A 22,041-nucleotide genomic window follows, 5' to 3' on the forward strand; every position below is an offset into this window, starting at 1 on the left:
AAAAAAAAAAAAAAACTGTTGGGCAGTGGTGGTGCACACCTTTAATTCCAGTACTCAGGAGGCAGAGGCAGGGGCCAGCCTGGTCTACAAGAGCTAGTTCCAGGACAGGCTCCAAAGCTACAGAAAAACCCTGTCTCAAAAAACCAATAATAATAATAATAATAATAATAATAATAATTTAAAAAAATTCATTTATCTATTGTGTGGTGTGTGTGTGTGTAGAGCCAGTTCGCTCCACTACATGGCCAGCAGGGATTAGAACTCAGGCTAGCAGGCTTGGCAGCAAGTGCCTATCCCCAGGTTCACTGTTTTGTTTCTGAGAAAGGGTCTTTAGCCCAGCTTACCCTTGAGCTCTCCACCTTGTCCTCCCGAGTGGTGGGACTAAAGCATGCACCACACATCTTCGTGTCAATTCTAGAATCTCAACAGACACGTGCAACTGCCCAGAGGTCCTTGTGGAAGGGCAGGGCTTCCTCCATCTCTTAAGCGCATGACTTACACATGGTTAAGCAGAGTAACCCAAGTACAGGTCTCGGGGGTAAGAGGAGTGAAGCAGAAGCTGCATGGCTGTGACAGCTCTTAGCCAACACACACTGAGTGCCCACTGCGTAGAGGTCCCAGAGCAATTGGGGGACCAGAGTCACACTGATTTGCTACTAAATGGTAAAACTTGCAATAAAGTAGCATGCCTGTGTCCCAGCCGGCAAGGGCCAGTCCAAACGTGGGCCCACTCTGTGCTTCCACTGTCACTGAGCCATGCCGCCAGGGCTGAGTCCTGCCCGTGGCAGCCTGGTACTGCATGGTGACTGCCAAAATGCGCATCACCCAACATTTCCAGGAAAATTGATTTAAAGCTCTGGTGAGTATCCAAGACACAGTTTTAAAATTCCTTTTATGATACTGTTTTTTCAGTCTGAGCAGTGAAAGTCTTTCTATACACATGCTAACCTGTAAGAATATAACCCTCTTGACAGAGAGATTTACAGTATCCATCATTCAAACTTTATTTACAGTAGATGTGAACAGTCCTTCTGGGCTGAGATGTGCAGACACCACCTGTCATCAAGCCTCGCACCGCTGTTCTCTCACCAAGGCCTCTGCCTACCCGGCCACCTGCGCCTCACTCCAGCTGCTTGCTGCCCTCTGATTTCTGGTCCAGTCTGCTCCTGTTACTCTTCACCATGTAGATGAAGTAGGCAAGCGTCTCTTTCTCATTCACCGGTATGTTCCTGAAGTGTCGGCTCACAGTCTACACGGGAGGAAAGACCAAAGTCCCTTAAGCTATGTGCACATCAGGGCCCCACATCCTACACTCTGTAAAGAGGGAACAGGAGTTGCTTCTGGAAGTGACTGCCTGGCATTTAGACTTGTCAAGGAGCTGCAGAATGTAAGGGTCCCCTTGCTCCAGGGCTTAGTTGCTCTTCTCCTGGGCTACCAAAAGTGTACCATTGAGGCCCAGGATACCACCAAGGTACAGACAGAGATAGACTTCAGTAACAGCTAGTCATCCCTGGCATGGCTTCAGTATCCTGTGGTGTAAGGAAGCTGGACTTCCCTGGTTGGCTATTTGCCACCAAGCCTTTCAGGCTCTGGAAATGGACCAAAAAAAAAGCTTTTAAAAATTGTGTCAAGCTGGGTGTGGTGTTGAATGCCTGTAATCCCAGCTCTCAGGAGGGTGAGACTGACGGGTCAGGTGTTCAAGATCACCAGCCTCAGTTGCCTTGAAAACACACACATGCAATAAAACAGAACAAAAACCACCCCCAAAATGTCAAATGAACAGTCGAAACAGACAAGTCTGGCCCCAAGGATTCCTCTAAGAGGGGACACCTGCCCCCGGGAAAGCGTGGCAGTCTGAAGGAGAGTGCTCACTGGCCACGTCCTGCTTCTGTTGGCTTAGCCCTGGAGAACCCACTCTCCTAGCTGCGGTGGGTATGCAGCGAGGCTGTGTGCTGCTGTTGTACCTCTATGCTGGCGAGGGAAAGGCTGAAGAGTGAAGACACATGAGACCCAAACCCAAGCCGGCTGGGTGGAGGTGGTCAGGGCGGATGAAGAAAGACCTGGAAATAATAAAGTCTCTGGATTGTGTTTTTCTTTTCCCCACCTCTCAAATTTTCTACAACAAAAGGCAGGAGAAATAAGAGGGATGAGGAAGCCAAGTACTGTGACATGTGCCTAGAAGGGAAGCTGAGGCAGGAGAGTCACTTGAGCCCATCAGTACTGGTACGAGAGAGAGAGAGAGAGAGAGAGAGAGAGAGAGAGAGAGAGAGAGAGAGAGAGAGAGAGAGAGAGAGAGATGCGCTAAGGGTGACCTCCTCCCAATTCCCACCAAACAAAGTTAAGAACTCAGTGAAGAAAAAATATGTTCTTGGGTGCCACGAATTATACAGGAAAAGGCTTCCAATAACTCCATAGGTCAAGAAGGGGTGTGGGTAGGTCCTGGAGGGTGAGGGGGAAGTTCACTGGTAGATGATTTGCTTAGTCATACACACGGTCCTGGGTTTGATCCCCACTATTCAGAGAAAAAAAAAAAAGTCCCTAAATCTAAAGGCACAGTGGCTAATCACATGATACACCTGAAAGGACTGGTTCTATGGAGAACCTTGTAAAAATGACGCCATGAACCAGAATCAAGGGTCCTCAGATTGCTGTGTGACTTTAGGAAGGTCTACCTGTCTCTGTGCATGCTTCGTTTGGGAAATAGGGCTTTCTATTTGTTGTGGAAAGCTCTTGACTCTGTCATGCAAAAAGGGACAGATTCGCCTCCAGAGCATGGAGGAGCTGCAATGAGCGTATGATCTGTAGGAGGGCTGGCTAGGACCACAGGAGCATGGCTGGGCCTCTCTGATTTCTCTACCTACTTCTGCTAGCTGGGCCTTGTTGAAGCCTGGTCTGGTCTGCAGCTTGTAGTGCCGTTTGTAGCGTCGGAGAGTGTTCACCTGCAGCTGGAACAGATCGACCTAGAGGAGAGAAGAGACAGTTATGTCTGAGTCCCCCTGGCCAGGCACACCCTGGAGCAGGCTGAGGAGGGAAGAAGTCGGAGACACTGTTCACCAAGGACTATGACTAGCAAGGAGCCCAAAGGCAGTTAGAAAAGGGCTCTGTGCGGACGGAGGAGGGTGGGCAGAAGAGGGGCAGTAGAGAGGTAGTGAGAAAGAGGAGAGGAATGGGAATGATTCTGAGCATGGAAACTTGAAGCAGAGGCCGGGCTTGGGCAACGAGAGCGGCGGCATGTCCTGGAAGGCAGAAGGAACTTGGGTTGCGGGTTGGGTAGGGCTGGGGGTTTGGGGGAACAGGGAGCCCCTGCAGCACTGGCCCTCTAGTGCGTGGCAGAGTCAGAGGACACCAGGGTGTCCAGAAAGGCCAGCTCAGGGACACTGGAGGAGATAAGCTAGACAACGGACTGACAGAGCTCCCAGGGTGCAGCTGGAGAACAAAGAGGCTCAGGTTGCTCCACCTGCATGTCAGGGCCAGGACCTCTGCAGATGCCTGCATAAGGGTCTAGAAGGACCCTCTTCTCTTTGTTCAGCTAGCCTAGCAGGGGGTGAGCTAACCAGTCATGAAATATGGAAGGTCCAGAAAGGAATGCCTTCACCTGCCTCCAAGAGAGAGGCTCTTGCTTCAGGCAAGTGGGACTCACTTAAAAAAAAAAAAAAAGTGATCAGCATGAGGGTCCAGAATTCCCTATTCATTTAAAGCATTCTTGGAAATCTTTTCTAAACTGTTTGGCCAAAGGGATTAAAAACTGAATGCCTTTATGAAATAACCATAACTTCCCATTGCTACAGGCTGGGGAAGGGACACGGCCAAGTTTCACATGCCCCTCCACACCTGCAGACTGAGGCCGCCTACTTCTACTCCCAGCCATGAAGCCTGCTCACAGGTGGTCACCTTACGAGGTAACGATGTGTCAAGTACTCAGTGCACACTGGACACGGTCCTCTTCTGCAGAAGCCCAAGTGAGAATACTCTGGAAGGAAACCCAGCTATTCCTTCCTGGAATCCCTTCCTTAACACACAGTGAATTCTTCTGGGTGAGACGCTAGGGCTCATGGTATTGTGCAGTGCTTTAAGGGGGCACATCCTGAGGACGTAGCAATGCCTGCAGACTTCATTTTCACTGTCACAACTCAGGCAATGTCATTGGCCTCTAGAGGTCAGGGGAGGGTGTTGCTGATGATCCTATAATACTCGACTTGTGCCCCCTCCCCTCAAATGTCAAACTTCAGCACCTGTTAAATGACTGCGGTGTGTCTCTGGGGAAAGCCCCAGTCCAGCTGGTGACACTGACAAGATGCACCTTTATTTTCAGGTCAGAAAAGAAGGGGAGAGAGCTGCTCAGACCACACAGGCTCAGCATTAACTTTAAAGGCAAGAACAGGGTTTTAAAAGCGGCAACACCGTGGTCAGGCACTGGCCAGGTTCAAGAGGCAAAGTCCTGCAAAAGTCTACTACAGAGAACATAAGCAGAGACTCTAGACCCCCCCCCCCCCCCCGACTTCAGAGCCAACGTTACTGAAAGTCTAGAAAACACATTTCAAACAAACCACAGCAATGCAAGCAAAGATGACTGGTTAGTTCAGAAAGCACAGCAGCCGGGGAAAGCTGGCGTCAGAACCCACTATTCTCACTCTCTGGCTGGGAGCGGGGCTTGGGTCACAATCAGCACTCTGGCCTGTACCTCAGGAGTGTCAGCGTCATGCTCAGGGGAGTCTCCACCATCGTCACTCGTCTTCCTCTTCCTTTTATTTCGGACGCTCTGGATGAAGTTTTTGTGGAAGTCACAGATGTACAGGTGCCTTACCTGATGGGAAGAGACCTAAAGTCAGTGTTAACCTGTGAAGTCATGAGCCTCATCTTTTGGTCAGGTACTGGAGAGAGACGGATGAGTGAGGCAGGCCACAGCTTACTACCTTATTGCTATAGGCTACAGAAGAATACAGCGTGCTGGGGGTACAGTTAAGTGCATGAGCATATGTCCAACTTGCCCCCCCACCCCACGCTACAGTGCATTAGCATCCAAGTCTCTCCACAGTACGGGAAAGAGGGAAAGATGGCTAGAGCCGGGAGAAGACTGGCTTTACAGGTACCAGGAGGAACTCTGAACTTGAGTGGGCAGAGACGGGCAGCAGAGACTGTAGAGATGGTACTCACAACAGCTACTACTGCAGGGTAACACTGAAAAACTTGACTCCCGCTACTTCACATCCGATTCACAAAGGATCGGAGAGAGGCAGAATTCTCACAAAGCAGAACCACATAAAAGGGAGTGGGTATTACCCTGATTTTCTAATAAACACTGGAGCATATTAGTAAAGGTGCCAATAGCAGCTCAAATGTGAAGAATAGAATGTGTTTTTATTTAAGAATCTAAGTACCACCATTGCCTGGAGGAACCATTCAAAAACTCTGCAGAACCCAACGCCTGTGTAAATGGCTCTGGGTAGGGACAGCTGGTGCACAAATGTTCTGGGGAGACATCTGAACTGGAGTTTAGTTCCTAAATCCCTAAAGATAAAAGTAAGCTGACAGGAAGTCACCATCAATTAATTCAGGTCTTTTTATGGAGGAACTAACAAAAACTGTTTAGTTGGATGATTATTGTTTCGCGTGGTTGGATTAGTGAGTCATGAGTCACTTTGAGTTTATACTGTGATGCTGTCTTGCACACAGCAGGCACTCAATAAGTGTGGAGGCACCAACATAGTCATTCTCATACCGGGAAACAGCTTATGCTGGTGAAAGTCACCTTTTGCACGTCACAAGTTGGGATGGCTTTGCCAAATTTCACTCTGGCAATGAACTTTCAGATGTTAAGTATGTGTCACTGTCCTAAAGAGTAACACCCAGGTGATACAAGACTACAGGATGTGTGTCCCCTGTCCCACCCCTGGCAGCTGGCACTCGGATAGGCAAAACTAGTATGTGCCGGGCTGGGCGGCAGTGGCGCATGCCTTTAATCCCAGCACTCGGGAGGCAGAGGCAGGCGGATCTCTGTGAGTTCGAGACCAGCCTGGACTACAAGAGCTAGCTCCAGGACAGGCTCTAAAGCTGCAGAGAAACCCTGTCTCAAAAAACCAAAAAAAAAAAAAAAAAAAAAAAAAAAAAAAAAAACCCAAAAACCCCAAAACTAGTATGTGCCTCTTGAGAAGGCAAGGTGCATCTCTCAAGTGTCGTGGTAAACTGGGAGAGCAGCAGAATGGGATGTTTCTAAAGCTTAGATGGGAAGATGTCAGCTCCAAGCCCCCCACCCCCAGGCCTTGGTAAATGTCCCTTTCTTCACTACATTTCCTTTATACTATTCCCAACCTCAGCCACTCCCCAGAAGCAGAGAAGAAACATGTCAGCTGCAAGTTGGCTATGTATCAATACACTACAGAGGCTTCCAGGGCCCACCTGAAGCACCATGGTGTCTTATTTTAAAAGGGTGCCCATTAGATCCTTTTACAAGACACTGTCCTTAACCATGGTTTTTTTTTTTTTTTTTTTTTTTTTTTTTTTTTTTTTTTTTTTAAAAACAAGACTCTGTCCTTAACCATGTTTAAGTCTGAAATGCATTTCAGCAACTTCAGGGCTCAGAGGCCTTTGTGGGTGGGGTGGGCGTTGAGGGTGGAAGCAAAGGCTCACTGTGTAGTTATCTTTTTTTTCTCCTCTCTCCTGTTTCACTTGCTACAACAACTAAAAATTCTTGTACCACAGCAGTTACTTGGGATTGAATTCCTGCCCAAGTCTGTGGGATGAAATAGAAACCCTTTCAGAAATAATGACGCTACACCACCTTGAAATGGACTGAGACTGTGCTTCCAACCACACGTCTTTCCAAGCACAGCCTCTGGGAGCTGCTGCTGCAGGGCCGAAGGGCCTTTCTTCCTGATGATGTGTGTGAGATGCTCAACACTGCTCCACATGGGCTTTCCCATGGGCTGAGTCGGTAAATGGAGTCTCTACTGCAACAACAAACCATCCAGATGTGAGGAATGCTCACAGAAATACTGCCAGCAGCCCACACAGGAGGCAGGCACTGTTTCCAAGTGGATAAATTCAGTGCCATCCTAGAATTCCCTTTTCATGCCTACATGTGATTATCAGGGGACACCTTACTGTCTGGCCAATGTTTGTTCTGTAGTAATTCCACTCATTCCTCATTTATTTATCGACAGACATTTGTAAAAAGAAAAGTCCCCATCATTTTAAAAAAAAAAAAACAACAAACAAAAAAAGAAGCACTATTCAAAAAGAGCCAGACTATACTGGTTAACTAAATAAAACTGAGTGTGTAAGAGAGGAGTCTAGAAGAAAAGATGAACTTGGAAGCAAGACAGGTTTAGGAAATTAGCCAGCTTCTAAGTGCGGCGTGCACTTGGCACCATTGCTTCCTACCTCCAGTCTCAGTTTCTGCCACATCATTAGCATAAAGATGGGCTCCCCTTTCAGGTAACAGGCAATGTCTGATTCCTAACCCAGTGGTTCTCAACCTGTGGGTCGCGACCTCCTTGAGGTCACATATCAAGTATTTACATTCGAATTCGTAACAGTAGCAGAATTACAGTCATGAAATAGCAACAAAATAATTTTGTGGTTTTGGGTCACCACAACATGAGAAACTGTACTAAAGGGTCGCATAACTGGAAAGGTTGAGAACCACTGCCCTAAACGTGGGCCATTAATCATTCAAGTTCCCTGAATATTAAAAGTTCCTTAACCCCGTCCCAATTCCTAATCTGGAAGCTGCCACTCAGGGCTTGCAGCAACAGATGTCAGACTAAAAAGTTCCTAACCAGTTGGCAATAGGCACATCTTCAGAACCGTTAACAAGAGCAGGTGAAATCACACAGGAAGTTTCCTATAATTAGCCACAAGGTGCAGGGCAATCCCATTCAAATTTAAATGTCCGCCTCCGTCTGCATTACCAAATAATGTTACCCATCAAGAAAACTGGTTCCCCGCCCCCTTCCAATCACATCCACTGCAAGAGTCATCTAAGACCTGGCCTTGTCCTTATTTCTGCCACATCTCAGAAAAACTCATTCGCTGCCAGCGAAGCGGGCTGTGCTGTGCTGCGCTGCAGAGACGGAGGCCGCGGGAGACAGGAAAGTCGCGGCCACCTTGCTAGTGTCTGAAAGAACGACAAGGTCCCTGGAGGGAGGACGAAGTTGGAGAAGAGCCCCCGGGTCCCCTTGTCACCCCTTACCCCTAATTCTTGCAAAAGTAACCCACCTCTCTCTGTTCTACTATCCGGCGCAACAGTGACAGCTGGAAACTGCTGTCACTTTTCCCAGGCAGGGACAGTGTGCTAAGCCCTCCTCGGCCCCCCCAGCCCACCCTCTGGGATGCGGGCAGCGTCGCGGAGCACAGAGCGGCCTCCACGATCCTGAGTCCCCTGTTCTGCACAGACCGCGCGGCGAGGCCCAGAGCACCGAGCGTCCCCGGGGTCCCTTCCCGCGGCCCTGCGCTGAGCCCTGACACTCACGCTCTTGTCGATGTCCAGCTTGAGTTTCTTCTGCGAGATGCTCTTCTGCACCCTCTTGCTGAAGGAGGCGTTGCCCGCGGGCCGGACGCAGCGCTCGCCGTCCGCGATGAGGCAGCAGCTCTGGCCGTAGCCCGGGGCGGCGGCGGGGGCGGCAGGGGGCCCTTCGCGGCTGTCCTCCTCGGTGCTGAAGCCGTTCATCTCCCCGCCCCGGCCCGGCCCCTCCGGGGGAGGGCCCCTGTAGGCCACTCCGCCGCTGTGAGCCCCGCGGGGCAGCTCTCCGCCAGCCCCGCGCCCGAGTCCCACGGTGCGCCCCGGGTCAGGCGCGCTCTGAGCTCCGCGAGGCCCGGCTGCTCTGTGCTCCTGCAGCCCGGGCCCCGCCGGGGATGCACCCGCCGAGACTCCGGCCCGGGCTCGCGAGGCTCCCCCGGGATCCGGGCCCGGTCGCCCTGGGGCTCCCGAGGCCCCCGCCGGCTCCCGCCTGCTCCGCGCCGCGCTGCAAAGTCTCCACCCCGCGGCTCTCCACGCGGGGGCCCGGCCTCGAACCTGCCGTGTCCGGGCCCCGCGGTGCTCACGGCCCGCCCCAGCGCCCGGCCGCTCGGCGGCGCCCCGAGTCCCCGCGGCAGCCCCTGGGCCACCCCGGCCGCCGCCCGCCCGACGCGCCGCACCACAACAGTGCACTCCCCCCGCCCGCCGCGGCACAGCGGAAGTCCCGCCTCCGTGCGCATATTGGCCGTACTCTCTGTATGGGCGGGGCTGCCGTCGCCGCTGACGTTCCTCATTGGGTGCTGCCGCTGCCGGTCTCCGGTACCAGGCTACTTCCTGGACTCTGCTGGGATGGGTTCAAAGTAGAGAAAGTGCAAGAGGGAAGAGTTGCATGGGCGAGGGAGGAGATCGCGCTGCAGGTTCAGTTTTAGCTGTGGAGCGGGATGATCTGGCCCCGGTTAGGATGATGAACAGGGTCCTCGCTCCGAGGAAGGATGCTGAGCGGGTTCTGAAAGAATGCAGGATGTCCTGGTCCGGGGTAGGATGGTGAGCAAGGTCCTGGCTCTAGGGCGAGATGATGAGCTGGATCTGGAGAGACGAGGGATCCGCACCCGTGGGAGGGCTGCTGAGCCGAAAGTGGAGGGACGCAGCGTCTCCACTCCGGGATGGGATGCTGAGCAGGGTCCCTATTCCGGGGACGGGATGCTGAGCGAATACAGGAGGGAGGAGACAGGGCCCCGTCGAGGGACAGAATGCTGAGCCGGTTCCCAGTTCCGGTGCAGAATGCTGAGCAGGGGCCCGAAGCAAGGTGCTGGCTCCGGGACAGAATGCTAAGCTGGGTCTGGCAGGCCGCAGGGTCTGGATACTGAGGGGGGGTCTGCGGGAAGCAGGGACAGAATTCGGCAGAGATCACGTTCGAGGTGGACTGCGCAGGAGAACTGAGGGATTGGCATAGGGGAAGGGTATGGCAATGGGGACCTTGGAGAAAGTGTTGCCTGCTGAGCAGACTGGGCGTAACGGAAAGGCCTGGGCTGGAAGATTTACGTAGCTGCGGGGGGCAGGGTGCACGACCTGGGACAGAAAGCCAGTGTGGAGGTGCATATGCGCATAAAGAGGCATGGGGAGACAATGGAGGTGGGACGGGGAAGTAGCAATCTTTGGGTGTCGCGCACACCAAGGAAGGAGGGGCTTAAAGGGGAGAACCCATGGATTAGGGCAACCCTTCTCTGGGTTTGGTCTGCGGGATGGACTTTGTAGGCTGAGGCAACAGAGAAAGGCCCTTAGGCCACCGACAGAAGACATTTTAGGGACAGATTTGTAGTTTTATTGCTTCAAGCCACTCGGACCAACCAGGGAGGAAGCCTTCTCACCCTTCCTGAAATACACAGGGAATATTTGGTAGTTGAGTATTGTGTGGGGGAGGGGATAAGGTGGGTGTTAGGTGTCAGGTAAGTTCTTAAATTCTCTTCAAAGGCCTAAAATGAGTTTATACAGTCTTATTTCACTAATTTCATACAGGAAACCGTATAGGAAATATAAGGCCACTATGGGGGCTGAGACTAAGTGGCAGAGTAGAGTGGTTGACCAGCACACCCGAAGCTCTGGGTGTGGTGACACAGGCCGGTTGCCGTCTCTAAGCTGGAGGATCTGAAGTTCAAGGTCGTTTGACTGAGTGCGTAGCACACAGGCCAGACTTGGTTTTGTGAGACCTTGTCTCAAAACAAAACAAGTTCATTATGAAGTTGCTTATAAAAAATACTTAAAAAGTTATGAAAGACATGTGGTTAAGCGAAATTTAACATCGTCAGAAAGAGATGTGCATTTGATTTTTATGGCAAATTCAGTTTCAGGGTATACATGTGTGTGTTGTTATTTATCTTATTTATTTATTTATTCATTTATTTTAACTCCTTGCTCTTTGGGAGCTGGCCACCTAGCTCCCAAACAAATACACGGAGACTTAATCTTACTTATGAATGCCCTGACTTAGCTTGGCTTGTTTCTTTTCTTTCTTTTTCTTTCTTTTCTTTCTTTTTCTTTCTTTTCTTTCTTTCTTTTTTTTTTTTGTCTGATTGTTTGTTTTGTTTTTCGAGACAGGGGTTCTCTGGGTGTAATGGAAAGATTAAAAATGCTGCAGGATCCCCTGCGGCAGCAGGCAGCAAAAAACACTGCAGGTCCCCAAGCGGTGAGGTGGGGGGGGGGGGCTGAGAGCAGCCAGTCCCAGGCAGGGATGGAGTGGTGGCTAGTCCAGGACAGGGAGACATGTGCTGTCAGTGGTGGGCGAGAGACAAGATATGGATAGGCATGCCATGCAGAGTGAGGTTGGAAATTTATTTAGTGGTTATGGAAGGGAGGGGAGAAGGAGGGGGAGAGAGAGGGAGGAGAGAGAGGGAGACAGAAAGGAGAGAGAGACTAAGGCTGCACGCAGGAAGAAAGATGTAACTGCCTCAGCGGATGGGGCAGGGAGTGGGCGTGGCTTGTCTCTTAAAAAGACAGAACAACCATTACACTGTGTAGTTTTGGAGCCTGTCCTGGAACTCACTCTGTAGATGCCAGGCCAGGCTGGCCTCAAACTCACAAGAGATCAACGTGTCTCCCGAGTGTTGGGATTAAAGGCGTGCGCCACCACTGCCTGGTACTAGCCAGCTTTTCTTAAATTATCCAATCTGCCTTTTCCCTCTGGGCTTTTACCTTTTTCTATTCCATATGTCTCTGGGTAGCTGGCCCCTGTTGTCCTTCTCCATTTCTTGCTCCTCCCTCTTCTTTTTCTCCTGTTTATTCTCTCTGCCTGGCAGCCCCGCCTATCCCTCTCCTGCCTACCTATTGGCCATTCAGCTCTTTACTAGACCAATCAGGTGTTTTAGACAGGCAAAGTAACACAGCTTTACAGAGTTAAACAAATACAACATAAAAGAATGCAACACGGGGCTGGAGAGATGATTCAGCAGTTAAAAGCATTGGCAGCTCTTCCAGAGAGCCTGAGTTCAATTTCCACCAACCACATGATGGCTCACAAACATCTGTAATAAGATCTGGTGTCCTCTTCTGGCTTGCAGGCAGAACACTGTATACGTAATAAATAAACAAACAAACAAATAAATAAATAAATGAATAAATGAATGACTAATAAATCCTTAAAAAAGAATATAACACATGTTTGCACCATTAGACAAATATTCCACTTCATAAAAGAATGTAACACATCTTAAACTAATATTCAGCAACGTGCGTGTATGTGTGTGCGTCTGTTAAAATTTTCCATCAACTTCAGCAAAGACTGATGAGGAACTGGAGAAATGCCTTTTTCAATGCTGAGTAAAAGATGTGGAGTAAGCTCTACATGGTGGCACACACCTGTCATGCCAACACTTGAGAGGTGTGCAGGGGGATCAGGTGTTCAGGGTCATTCTCAGCTACTTGTTGAACTTGAGGCTAGCCTGGGCTACATGAGACCTTGTCTCAACAAAACTCTAAAATTGCACGTGGACTTGTAGAATGTGATGTGTGTGTGTACCTATGTTAAAATAACCCACGCAGGGGCAGGAGGTTGGAAAGAGCTGCTCTTCCAAGGGACACCAGTTCATTTCCAAACACCTGTGTTGGGTGGCTCACAACTGCCAGTAATTCCAGCTCCAGGAGGTCCGGCCTCCCAGACTACATGCATGTACACACACACACACACACACACACACACACAATTAATCAAAGAAGCAGAGCTACCCTTCCCCAACAAACAAGGAAACAACAAAACCCTTGCTAGGTCAGTGAGATGGCTCAGTGGGCTAAAGCACTTGCCAGTAAATCTGCCAACCTGAGTTTTACCCCCAGGCCCCGCATGGTAGAAGGAGAGAACTGACTTGTGCAAATTGTCCTCTGCCCACAGTCTCACTGTGGTATGAATGCATTACTTTCCCATAGGAAAAAAAATAAATGTAATAAAAATTTTAAAAATTGCTCAGTGGTGGTACATAACTTTAAACTTAGCAGAGGCAGGAGGATCTCTTAAATTCAAGGTCAGCCTGGTCTACATAGTGAGTTCCAGAACAGCCAGGGCTGCACAGGGAAACCCTGTCTTGGAAAAAAAAAAAAAAGGAATGAAAAATACTCTAGAATATAAACAGTAATTATTTTTGGGTGGCAGAAATGGGGCTGACATTTATATTCTTTTGTTCTACGTTTGTATTTTTTTCCTAATAAGCATTTTTGTTTTGCCTTTCCAGTAGAAAATATGATAAAATATTAATGGAAAACACAATTTTCTAGAAGTCCTCCTTCAGAGTCTGCATATTCCAAAGCAAATTCTTGAATGTGTCGTGTGTACCATATAGAGGGGGTGCTCTAGTTTCATTTCTGTTGCTGTGACACATAACCTGATTTAAAAAAAAACAATATAGACAATAAAAGGGTTTATTAGGCTTATAATTCCAGTTCAACACTGGAGGAAAATCAAGGCAGGAACTTAAGCATCCCATTCTCACTCAGAGAGAGGATAGGCATGCAGATCCTTGCTTGTTCTCTCCACTTAAAAAAATATTTTTTAGCCAGGCAGTGGTGGTGCACGCCTTTAATCCCAGCACATGGGAGGCAGAGGCAAGCAGATCTCTATGAGTTTAAGGCCAGCCTGGTGTACAGAACAAGTTCCAGAACAGCCAGAGCTACACAGAGAAACCCTATTTGAAAAAACAAAAATTTATATATTTTTTAATTTACATGTATGAGTGTTTTATTTGCATGTATGTATGTGAACACATGCATGCAGTGCCTTTGGAGGCCAGAAGATCAGATCATGGAACTGAAGTTACAGACAGTTGTGAGCCACCAAGCAGATGCTTGAAACCAAACCACAGTCCTCTGCAAAAGCAGGAAGTGCTCTAACCGTTGAACCATCTCTCCAGTCCTGCTGTCTCTACCCTTATACAGTCCAGGGCCCCAAGCCATGAAATGGTACTGCCCACAGTAACTTGGGTCTTTCTACACCAACTAACAATCAAGACAATCTCCACACCAAGACATGTCCACAGGCCAACCTGATCTAGCTAATTCCTCATTGAGAATCGTCTCAGGTGATTTAGGTTGCGCCCAGTTGGCAGGTAAAACTGTCTGGCACCGTGGCTACAGGAGAAAGCATGCGCCTGGCATTATAAGGATGTCCTGTAGGTAGGAGTTCGGTAGACAGAGAATGCAGTTGGGATCCACACAAACTTGTGTGCATGTGGTATAGATAAAAGCTCGCTTTTCTTTGCACGTGTCTTATGCTGAGATACTTACAGAAGTGTCTTGCATTTCAGCACCCAGCTGCTTCATTGCCAGCCTTCCTTGGCTGGAAGGAGTAAGCCAGCCTCCCTCTGGGGGCTCCAGTCCAGTCCTCAGGGCAGCAGCCACTCCTGACACCTGTCATTCCATTGGTCTTTAGAGTCTTCCCCACTTTATTTGGAAATCTAGTAGTGTAGCAGTCAGTGCTCTTAACCACTGAGTCATCTCTGCAGCCCCAAATCAGCTCATCTTTAGACCAAGGCTGTTTGTAGAGCATGTGTGTATAGGAGCCATGTGTGTAGAGAGAGTGTGTGTGTGTGTAGGCACCATGTGTATAAAGTGTGTGCACCTGCTCTCATGCTCTGACCATCCTTTGCAGATGTCCTGAAGTCTCTCTTCCAGGGATCTTCTCTCACAACCTTTCCCTAGATCCTAAGTAAGTCAGTAAGTCACACATGGAGAGACCTATTATTACTTATAAATGCCCGACCTTAGCTTGGCTTGTTTCTAGCCAACCTTTCTTATCTTAAATTACCCATCTATCTTTTGCCTCTGGGCTTTTCCCGTTTCTTACTTCCACTTCTACTCTGTGGCTGGCTGGGTGGTTGGGTGACTAGCCCCTAGCATCCTCCTCTTCTTGTTTTCTTGCTTCTTCTTTCCCTCCCAGATTTCTCCTCTTATTTATTCTCTCTGTCAGCCAGCCCTGCCTATCCTTTCTCCTGCCTTGCTATTGGCATCTAACACTGCCCAGGCGCTGTGTTAGGCACTCACTCTCTATGGATGCTGGAGTTGCCTTGGCATTCTGACCAGAAGGAAGGAAGAGAGACAGAGCTCACTCTCTGCCCTTAAGGAGACTTCTCAGGGGCTGTGGGGACCTCCCACTTGTGTCTCTGGTCAACATTTGGCCACTTCTGACAGCAGGGAACAGAGCATTGGTACTGGGGAATGTCCTCAGACTTTCTGGTAGCTGTGCTCAGTGGAAACGGAGGGCCTGGAGATGTGGAGTGTGCGTCTGGGCCACAGCCAACCATTTCTGCCTCTTTTACAGTTCCCATCTCCTTAATTTGAGGGCCAGAGATGTTTGGTTAACTTGGTTCCACGTTTCTGATAAATCCTCTCTGATACAGTTTTCAAAGATCTGCAGAGGTTTGTGAGTGTTTTGTTTTATTTTGCTTTTGTTTTTCTTTTTGCTTTATATGTTTAATACCCATTAGTGTGGGTAGATGCATTGTATGAACAGGTATGTGTACACACATGCATATGGGGGTTGCTATTGGGTGTCATTCTGTAGTTGTTCACACCTTTATTATTTTTTAAATTATTTTTAATTATGTGTATTGCGTGCCTGTGAGTGCAGGTGCCTGAGGAGGCCAAAAGAAGGCATTGGACCTCTGTGAAATGGGTATCACAAAAGGTGAGATGCCCAACATGGGTGCTGGGAACGGAACATGGTTCCTTTGATAGAGCGGCAGGGAGTCCTCTTGACCATTGAGCCATCTCTCCAGTCCCAACTTTTCTTTCTCTCAGTGAACCTGAAGCTCGTTGGTTCTATTAAGCTGGCTGGGTAGACAGGGATCCTCCCGTCTCTACCTCTCCCAGGGCTGGAGTTACACGTGTACCCTACTCCCAGCCTTTACACATGTTCTGGGGATCCGAACTCAGTTTGTTAGAGTTGGCAGCAAGCTCCTTTACCTGCTGAGTCTGCCAACCCTGGGTGATTGTTTTTGTGTATCAGAGCTCAAGACCCGGCTTTAAAGTTCAGTGTGTAATAAAACTTAGTTACTTTTGTGTCATCCTGAGGAAAAATAGCCAGGAGCTAAAGGGTGGGGCTCTTAATTTGGCTCTGTTTTTTCAGGTGTTGACTGTCCTGTCTAGCAAGAAGAGGGAAGATCCTGGCAGAGAGGGGATAGGCCCCCTAGTTAACTCCAACTAGTCCCCACATCCTGCTCTTTCACCAGCTCCCCAAATCCTATGATATTACGAATCCATGGAGGGATTAATGTCTACACAAAAGCTCCCACTTCAGCCCCCACTGAAGACTAAGACTGCAGAAATAACTCTGTCTCCAGAAGGAGAGGAATATTCAGATGAGCAATGGATTGAGAGACACCAGGCCGATTGGCTCTTTTTGGCTTTGTGCGGGTTTTAAGGTTCTTGGAACAGCCAAGAGAATCTGCTTTGCCGCATATACCATATAGAAGTTTAGGTATTTTTGTATCTGGTTTTGTTTGTTTGTTTGTTTGAAACAGTGTTTCGTGTGGCCACTTTAACCTCAGACTTACTATGTAGCCAAGGATAATCTTGAACTACTTATCCCCCGGTCTCTACTTAGTAATTACAGGAGTGCTGCACCATGCCGAATTCAGGAAATGCTAAGAATCGAACCCAGGGCTTGGTGCATGGGCGGCAAGTGCTCTGCTGGTCTGCTCACGAGTCGAGGTCCTCCGCTTGCAACAGTTACCGAATCCCTTGGAAAGAGTGCTACTATTTGGATACGTCAGTCTGTTCTGCTGGAGATTTAAATCTTTGAGAAAACTCAGGCACCTTCAGTTCTTAATTGTCCTTTAGATATTAAAATATCTAAGGAAGTTTGATTAATTAAGCAGTAAGTCTATCAAATGATTAAGGATTAAATCTATTAAACTTAACAATTCAACACTAATAAAGAACAAACAAAATAGATTCTTCTTATCCTTATTTGAAAAGCTACTAAATTTCAAAGTACCTAAGTCTCTAAATTGAACTTAAAACCTTAAAGGACGGTTAGTATTCAAAATGGGCAGCCTGCCAGGCAGTGGTGGCGCATTCCTTTAAACCCAGCCTTGGGAAGGCAGAGGCAGGCAGATGTCTGTGAGTTTGAGGCCAGCCTGGTTGACATAGTACATTCGAGGACAGCCAGAACAATATAGTGAGAACCTACCTTTAAAAAACAAAATTTAAATAAAACAAAAAGTTAGAATTCTAGCTGATGGTGGTGCATGCCTGCAATTCCAGCATTTGGGAGGGGGGGCAGGAGGACAGGAAGTTCAAGGTCATCTTTGGCAGAACCTTGATTTTAAAAAATGCACATGTGTGTCCAGGCCACACAACTAGAAAGGAGATCCTGAAGGGGAGGAAGGGTCTTCAGTGGAGGCGAGAAATGGTGTGAAGAGCAGAGGAGGGGACAGACTGGAAGATGAAAGAGAAGCCGTGTGGAGGGAAGGCTGATACAGGGAGGCAGGTGGGATAGGGAACTACTGAGAACAAGGCACCCTGACACTGTGTGAAGACAGACGTTGCTTTGTAGGCTAACCTAAAACAGCAACAACAAAAAAAATCAATTAAAAATTTAAAAACAAAACAATTGGAGGGGGAAATATGTAAATACAGTTTCTATATGTAAAACTTTAAAAAATTAATAAAGTGGTTAGAATGAATTTTTGGATTAGCCTGTGTCAGCTAGATGGGAGGGAGGGGGAATCAGGTACTTCCAGACTCATAGAGGACAAGCCCTTCCTTCCCACGGCCTTCAGCTCCTCTTGGCTTTGATGTTTGCTTACCCAGCAAATTTCTAAGAAGGGCATCACGTCATTATTCTAGTCACTGGAAAGTTCTAGGAGCCACGGACAGAATGAAGAACCTCTGCTTTCTAAGTCAGTCCTTTGTGAATGTGGGCAGGGAGAGAGAATCCTCAGCAGAGGTGCCTGGAAGGGGCTGAGTGGTGGGTGCAGGTCTTTGTGCATTATACGGAACTGTTTTCCCATTTTGTTGAGCAGGTGGGAAGAAGCAACGCAGGGAGGGCATCTTTCCCTCACCCATGCCACCGAATGGCAGATGAGGGGTGGGGTCAGATCTCCCATGCACACTCTTGGCTAGATCACCTGCTCCCGTCAACAGGGTCAGCTCTAATGTGCCGCTCAGGTAAGGTGCAGGGCCTGCTCTCCTGAGTGCTGCAGGTGGTGAGGGGCAGGGCCAATTCTCCTTGGTGCTGCAGATAGTGAGGGGTGGGGCCAGCTCTGTGCATCCCTATTCTCACTGCCCTCAGTGGTAACAGGAGCCACGGACTTCGACACAGACTACAGCTGCAGTAGGGCCACAGGCCCAGACAACACCATGGCCCCTGGTGGCAGTACAGGCCACTCAGATTTGTATTGGCCCCAGCACAGGCACAGCCCTTGGACACTAATATGACCCTAGATGGTGGCCCAGACCCCCAACGTCTACATGGCCCTTGGTGGTAACACGAGCCATGGCTATCAACACAGATCATGGCTGCAGTTGGACTATGGATCTAGACATGTTCCTTGGCAGTAGCATGGGCTCTGATGTCACCATGACCCCGGCTGGCAGTGCAGGTCACTCTGATTGGCATGGATCCAGCAGCAGTGTGGCCCTCAAACACCAACATGGCCCCAGGTGGTGACCCAGATCCTGGGTACCTGCAACGTTTTTGATGGCAATAAGAGCCTCGGGCATCAATGCAGACCCTGACTGCAGCAGGGCCATAGACCCAGACATGGCCCTGGTTACCCCTTGGGCTCATACGACACCATGGCCCCAGGTGGCAGTGCCTGTCACTCAGGTCTGTATGGGCTTGGCAGTGAGTGACACAATCCTCTGAGACCAACATTGCCAGAAGGGGCAGCCCAGATTCTGGGCATCTACGTAGCCTTTGGTGGCAACACGGGCCATGGATATCAACACAGACTCAGGCTGTGGAAGGACCATGGACTTAGACGTGGTCCTTAACAGCAGCCAGGCTCTGGATGTCACTGTGGTCCTAGCTGGCACTGCAGATTACTCATATCAGCAGGACCCCAGTGGCTGTGTGGTCCCTGATGCCAACATGTCTGCAGGTGGCAGCCTAGTCCCCAGGCATCTGCTTGGCCCTCGATGGTAAAAGGAGTCACTGACATCATCATGGACCCAGACATGGCTCTTGGCTGCAGTTCAGGTCTAGAGGAACCATGGCCCTGGGTGGCAGTACAGGGTACCCAGATCTGTATAGCCTCACTAGCAGCTTGACCCTGAAAGATCAACATGGCCTCAGGTGTCGGCCCAGGCTACTAGCTTCTACATGTCCCTCTCTGGCAACAGGAGTTACGGACATCACACAGAGCCTGACCACAACAGGGTCACAGGACCATACATGGCACTTAGCATTCTGGGCCCAGATATCACCATGGTCCTGGGTGGCAGCACAGGCCTCCTAGATTGACATACGCCTATGGTCCAGGGTGAAAGTGCAGGCCTCCCAGATTGGCATAGTCCCTGTGGGGACACATTCCTTGGACACTTGTAGGCAGAGGCTGTTTGTTCGTTCCCAGCCTCCCAGACCCGAAATAATCACACAGAAACTATATTAATTACAATATTGTTTGGCCAGTAGCTTTTGCATATTTCTAGCTAGCTCTTACATCTTAAATTTAGCCCATTTCTATTATTTTATATTTTACCACTAGGCTCATGGTTTACCAGTAAGGTTCTGGCTGGCAGATCTGGTCTTTCTCCTTTGGTGGCTACATGGCATCTCTCTGACTCCGTCTACTCTCTCTCTCTACATCTCTGTTCAGATTTCCTGCCTGGCTTTACTCTGCTAAGCCATTGGCCGAAAGCAGCTTCTTTATTAATCAATGGCAATAAAACATGTTCACAGCACACAGAGGGGAATCCCACATCATACACTGATATGGTCACAGATGGTAGCCCAGACTTTGGGCACCCTCAGGGCCCTTGGAGATAACAGGAGCCACAGATATCAAGACAGACTCCCTACAGCTGCATCTGGGCCAGAGCCCATGAGATGGTCCTTGGCCACCAAAGGCCACAGTCAATGCCCGGACATCACCATGGATCTAGACGGCAAGCAGGCCATCCATGTCGGCCTGTTGATCACCCTCACCCCCTAAGACCCACCTCTCTCTGCAGCACATGAATCATTTGGCTTCTTCCTCTCTCCCAATTCCCCATCCTGTATTCACTCACCATAATGGTGCCCCAAAACCCTGTACCAGAACCAGAATTATCAGGTCGGATGCTGGTTGATTTCTACCCACCCAAGCCAGAAGGCATGATGAGGAGCAGCCGCCATCCTCCTCACAAGCCCCCAGTCCTCAATTAACCTCTTAATGGAAAGCATCCTAGATTGGAGCAGCAAACTCAAAGTCAGCTGCACATAGCAACTTTGCCGTCACGCAGCTCTGGTCCTGCTATTGTCCCTTGTCTTGCCGATTATTACCACGTGAATCAAACCTCTCCTTGTACACTGTCCACCCACAAATAGCTTAGTTATTAATTTATGCAGTCTTTATTTAAACCAGATAACAGAGTAACAATAAAAGCATTTGTGCCGCCTTCTGGATTTCCCTGTGCACTTATCTCTTTCTTTTCAGTCCTAGGAATTGGACTCAAGGCCTGGTGCATTCTGGTGATCTAGTGCTGAGCCCCAACCCCAGCACTTAGATAATTATCTTGACTAGTTATTTAAATAAAATTATGTTGGGCATGGTCTGCATGCCTTTAATTGCAGCACTCTGGAGGCAGAGGCAAAGGTAGGTGGATCTCTCTGACTTCCAGACCAACCTGGCCTACGTAGCAAACTCGAGGCCAACCTAGACTACATAGTGAGCCCCTGCTTCAAAATAATAACAACAGAGCCAAAAAATTAGTATGTGTGGTGTATGTGGGGGCCAGAGCCCATGCAGAGGTCAGAGGCCATCCGTGGAGAGTGAGTTTTCCCTTCCTCCTTTCTGTGGGTTCTGAGACCGGAACTCAGGTTGTCAGGCTTGCAGAGCAAACACCTTGACCTGAACCATCTCAGCAGTTCCAGACCAGGTGAAAGGCTGATGCCCTAAGGCAGGGAGAGCAGAGGACAGGGACTATGTTCCCCCATCCCTTCCTGTTGGGCAGTGGCTGGATCTACCTGCCCCACCCCCAATCTTCACCATTGTTTTTTCTGAGGCTCCAACCACTGTTTGTTTGTTTAAATTGGTTGGTTTTTTGATTTATTACTATTTCTGTTTTGTTGAGATAGGGTTTATCTGTATAACAGCCCGGCTGTCCAGGAATTCACTTTGTAGACCAGGCTGGCCTTAAACTCACAGAGATCTGCTTGCCTCTGCCTCCTGTGTGCTGGGATTAAAGGTGTGTGCCACCTTTTGGGTTTATTTTTATTTTTATGTAGCTGAGTATTTTGCCTGCATGTATGTACGTGCATTGCATGCATGCCTAGTGCTCACAGAGGCCAGAAGGCACTGGATCCCCTGGAACTGGAGTTGGAGATGGTTGTGAGCCACTATGTGGGTGCTAGGAACTGAATTCAGGTCCTCTGCAAGAGCAGCCAGTGCTCTAACTGCTGAGGTGTCTCTCCAGCCCTATCAGCCCCATCAACCACTGCTTATGAGCAGGCCTTTCACTGAACTCTCCTAGGTTTCCAGGGCGTAGGTGTCTTAGTCACTATTCTATTGCTGTGAAGAGACACCAAGACCAAGGCAACTCTTACAAAAGAAAGCATTTAATTGGGGGCTTGCTTACAGCTTCAGAGGCTTAGTCTATGATCATCATGGTGCTTAGGTAGCAGCAGGAAGCATAGTGATAGCTGGCATGGTGCTGGAGAAGTAGCTGAGGAGAGAGAGAGAGAGAGAGAGAGAGAGAGAGAGAGAGAGAGAGAGACAGAGACACACAGAGAGAGACACAGAGAGACAGAGAGAGAGAGAGAGAGAGGCAGACACTGGGTCTAGTATAGGCTTTTGAAACCTCAAAGCCCACCCCAGCGACAGGCTCCCCCCCAACAAGGCCACACCTCTTATCTCTAACAGTGCCACTCCTTAATGACTTGGAGGCCTCACTCATCAGCC

At 49.1% G+C, this 22,041-nt stretch overlaps 1 protein-coding gene across 1 annotated transcript; it reads right to left on the reverse strand.

The window, feature by feature from the left end:
- Positions 1-875: 875 nt before the first annotated feature.
- On the reverse strand, positions 876-9,013 carry Sap30l (SAP30 like). Its single transcript, XM_038326803.1, has 4 exons — positions 8,471-9,013; positions 4,682-4,804; positions 2,862-2,960; positions 876-1,249 (listed from the first exon to the last, which is right to left on the reverse strand). Exons 1-4 carry the CDS (start codon positions 8,666-8,668, stop codon positions 1,121-1,123), a joined length of 549 nt encoding a protein of 182 aa, XP_038182731.1. The 5' UTR covers positions 8,669-9,013; the 3' UTR covers positions 876-1,120.
- Positions 9,014-22,041: the final 13,028 nt, after the last annotated feature.

This window comes from Arvicola amphibius, chromosome 4 (assembly GCF_903992535.2).
Source record: "Arvicola amphibius chromosome 4, mArvAmp1.2, whole genome shotgun sequence".
NCBI classification, from domain to species: Eukaryota; Metazoa; Chordata; class Mammalia; order Rodentia; family Cricetidae; genus Arvicola; species Arvicola amphibius.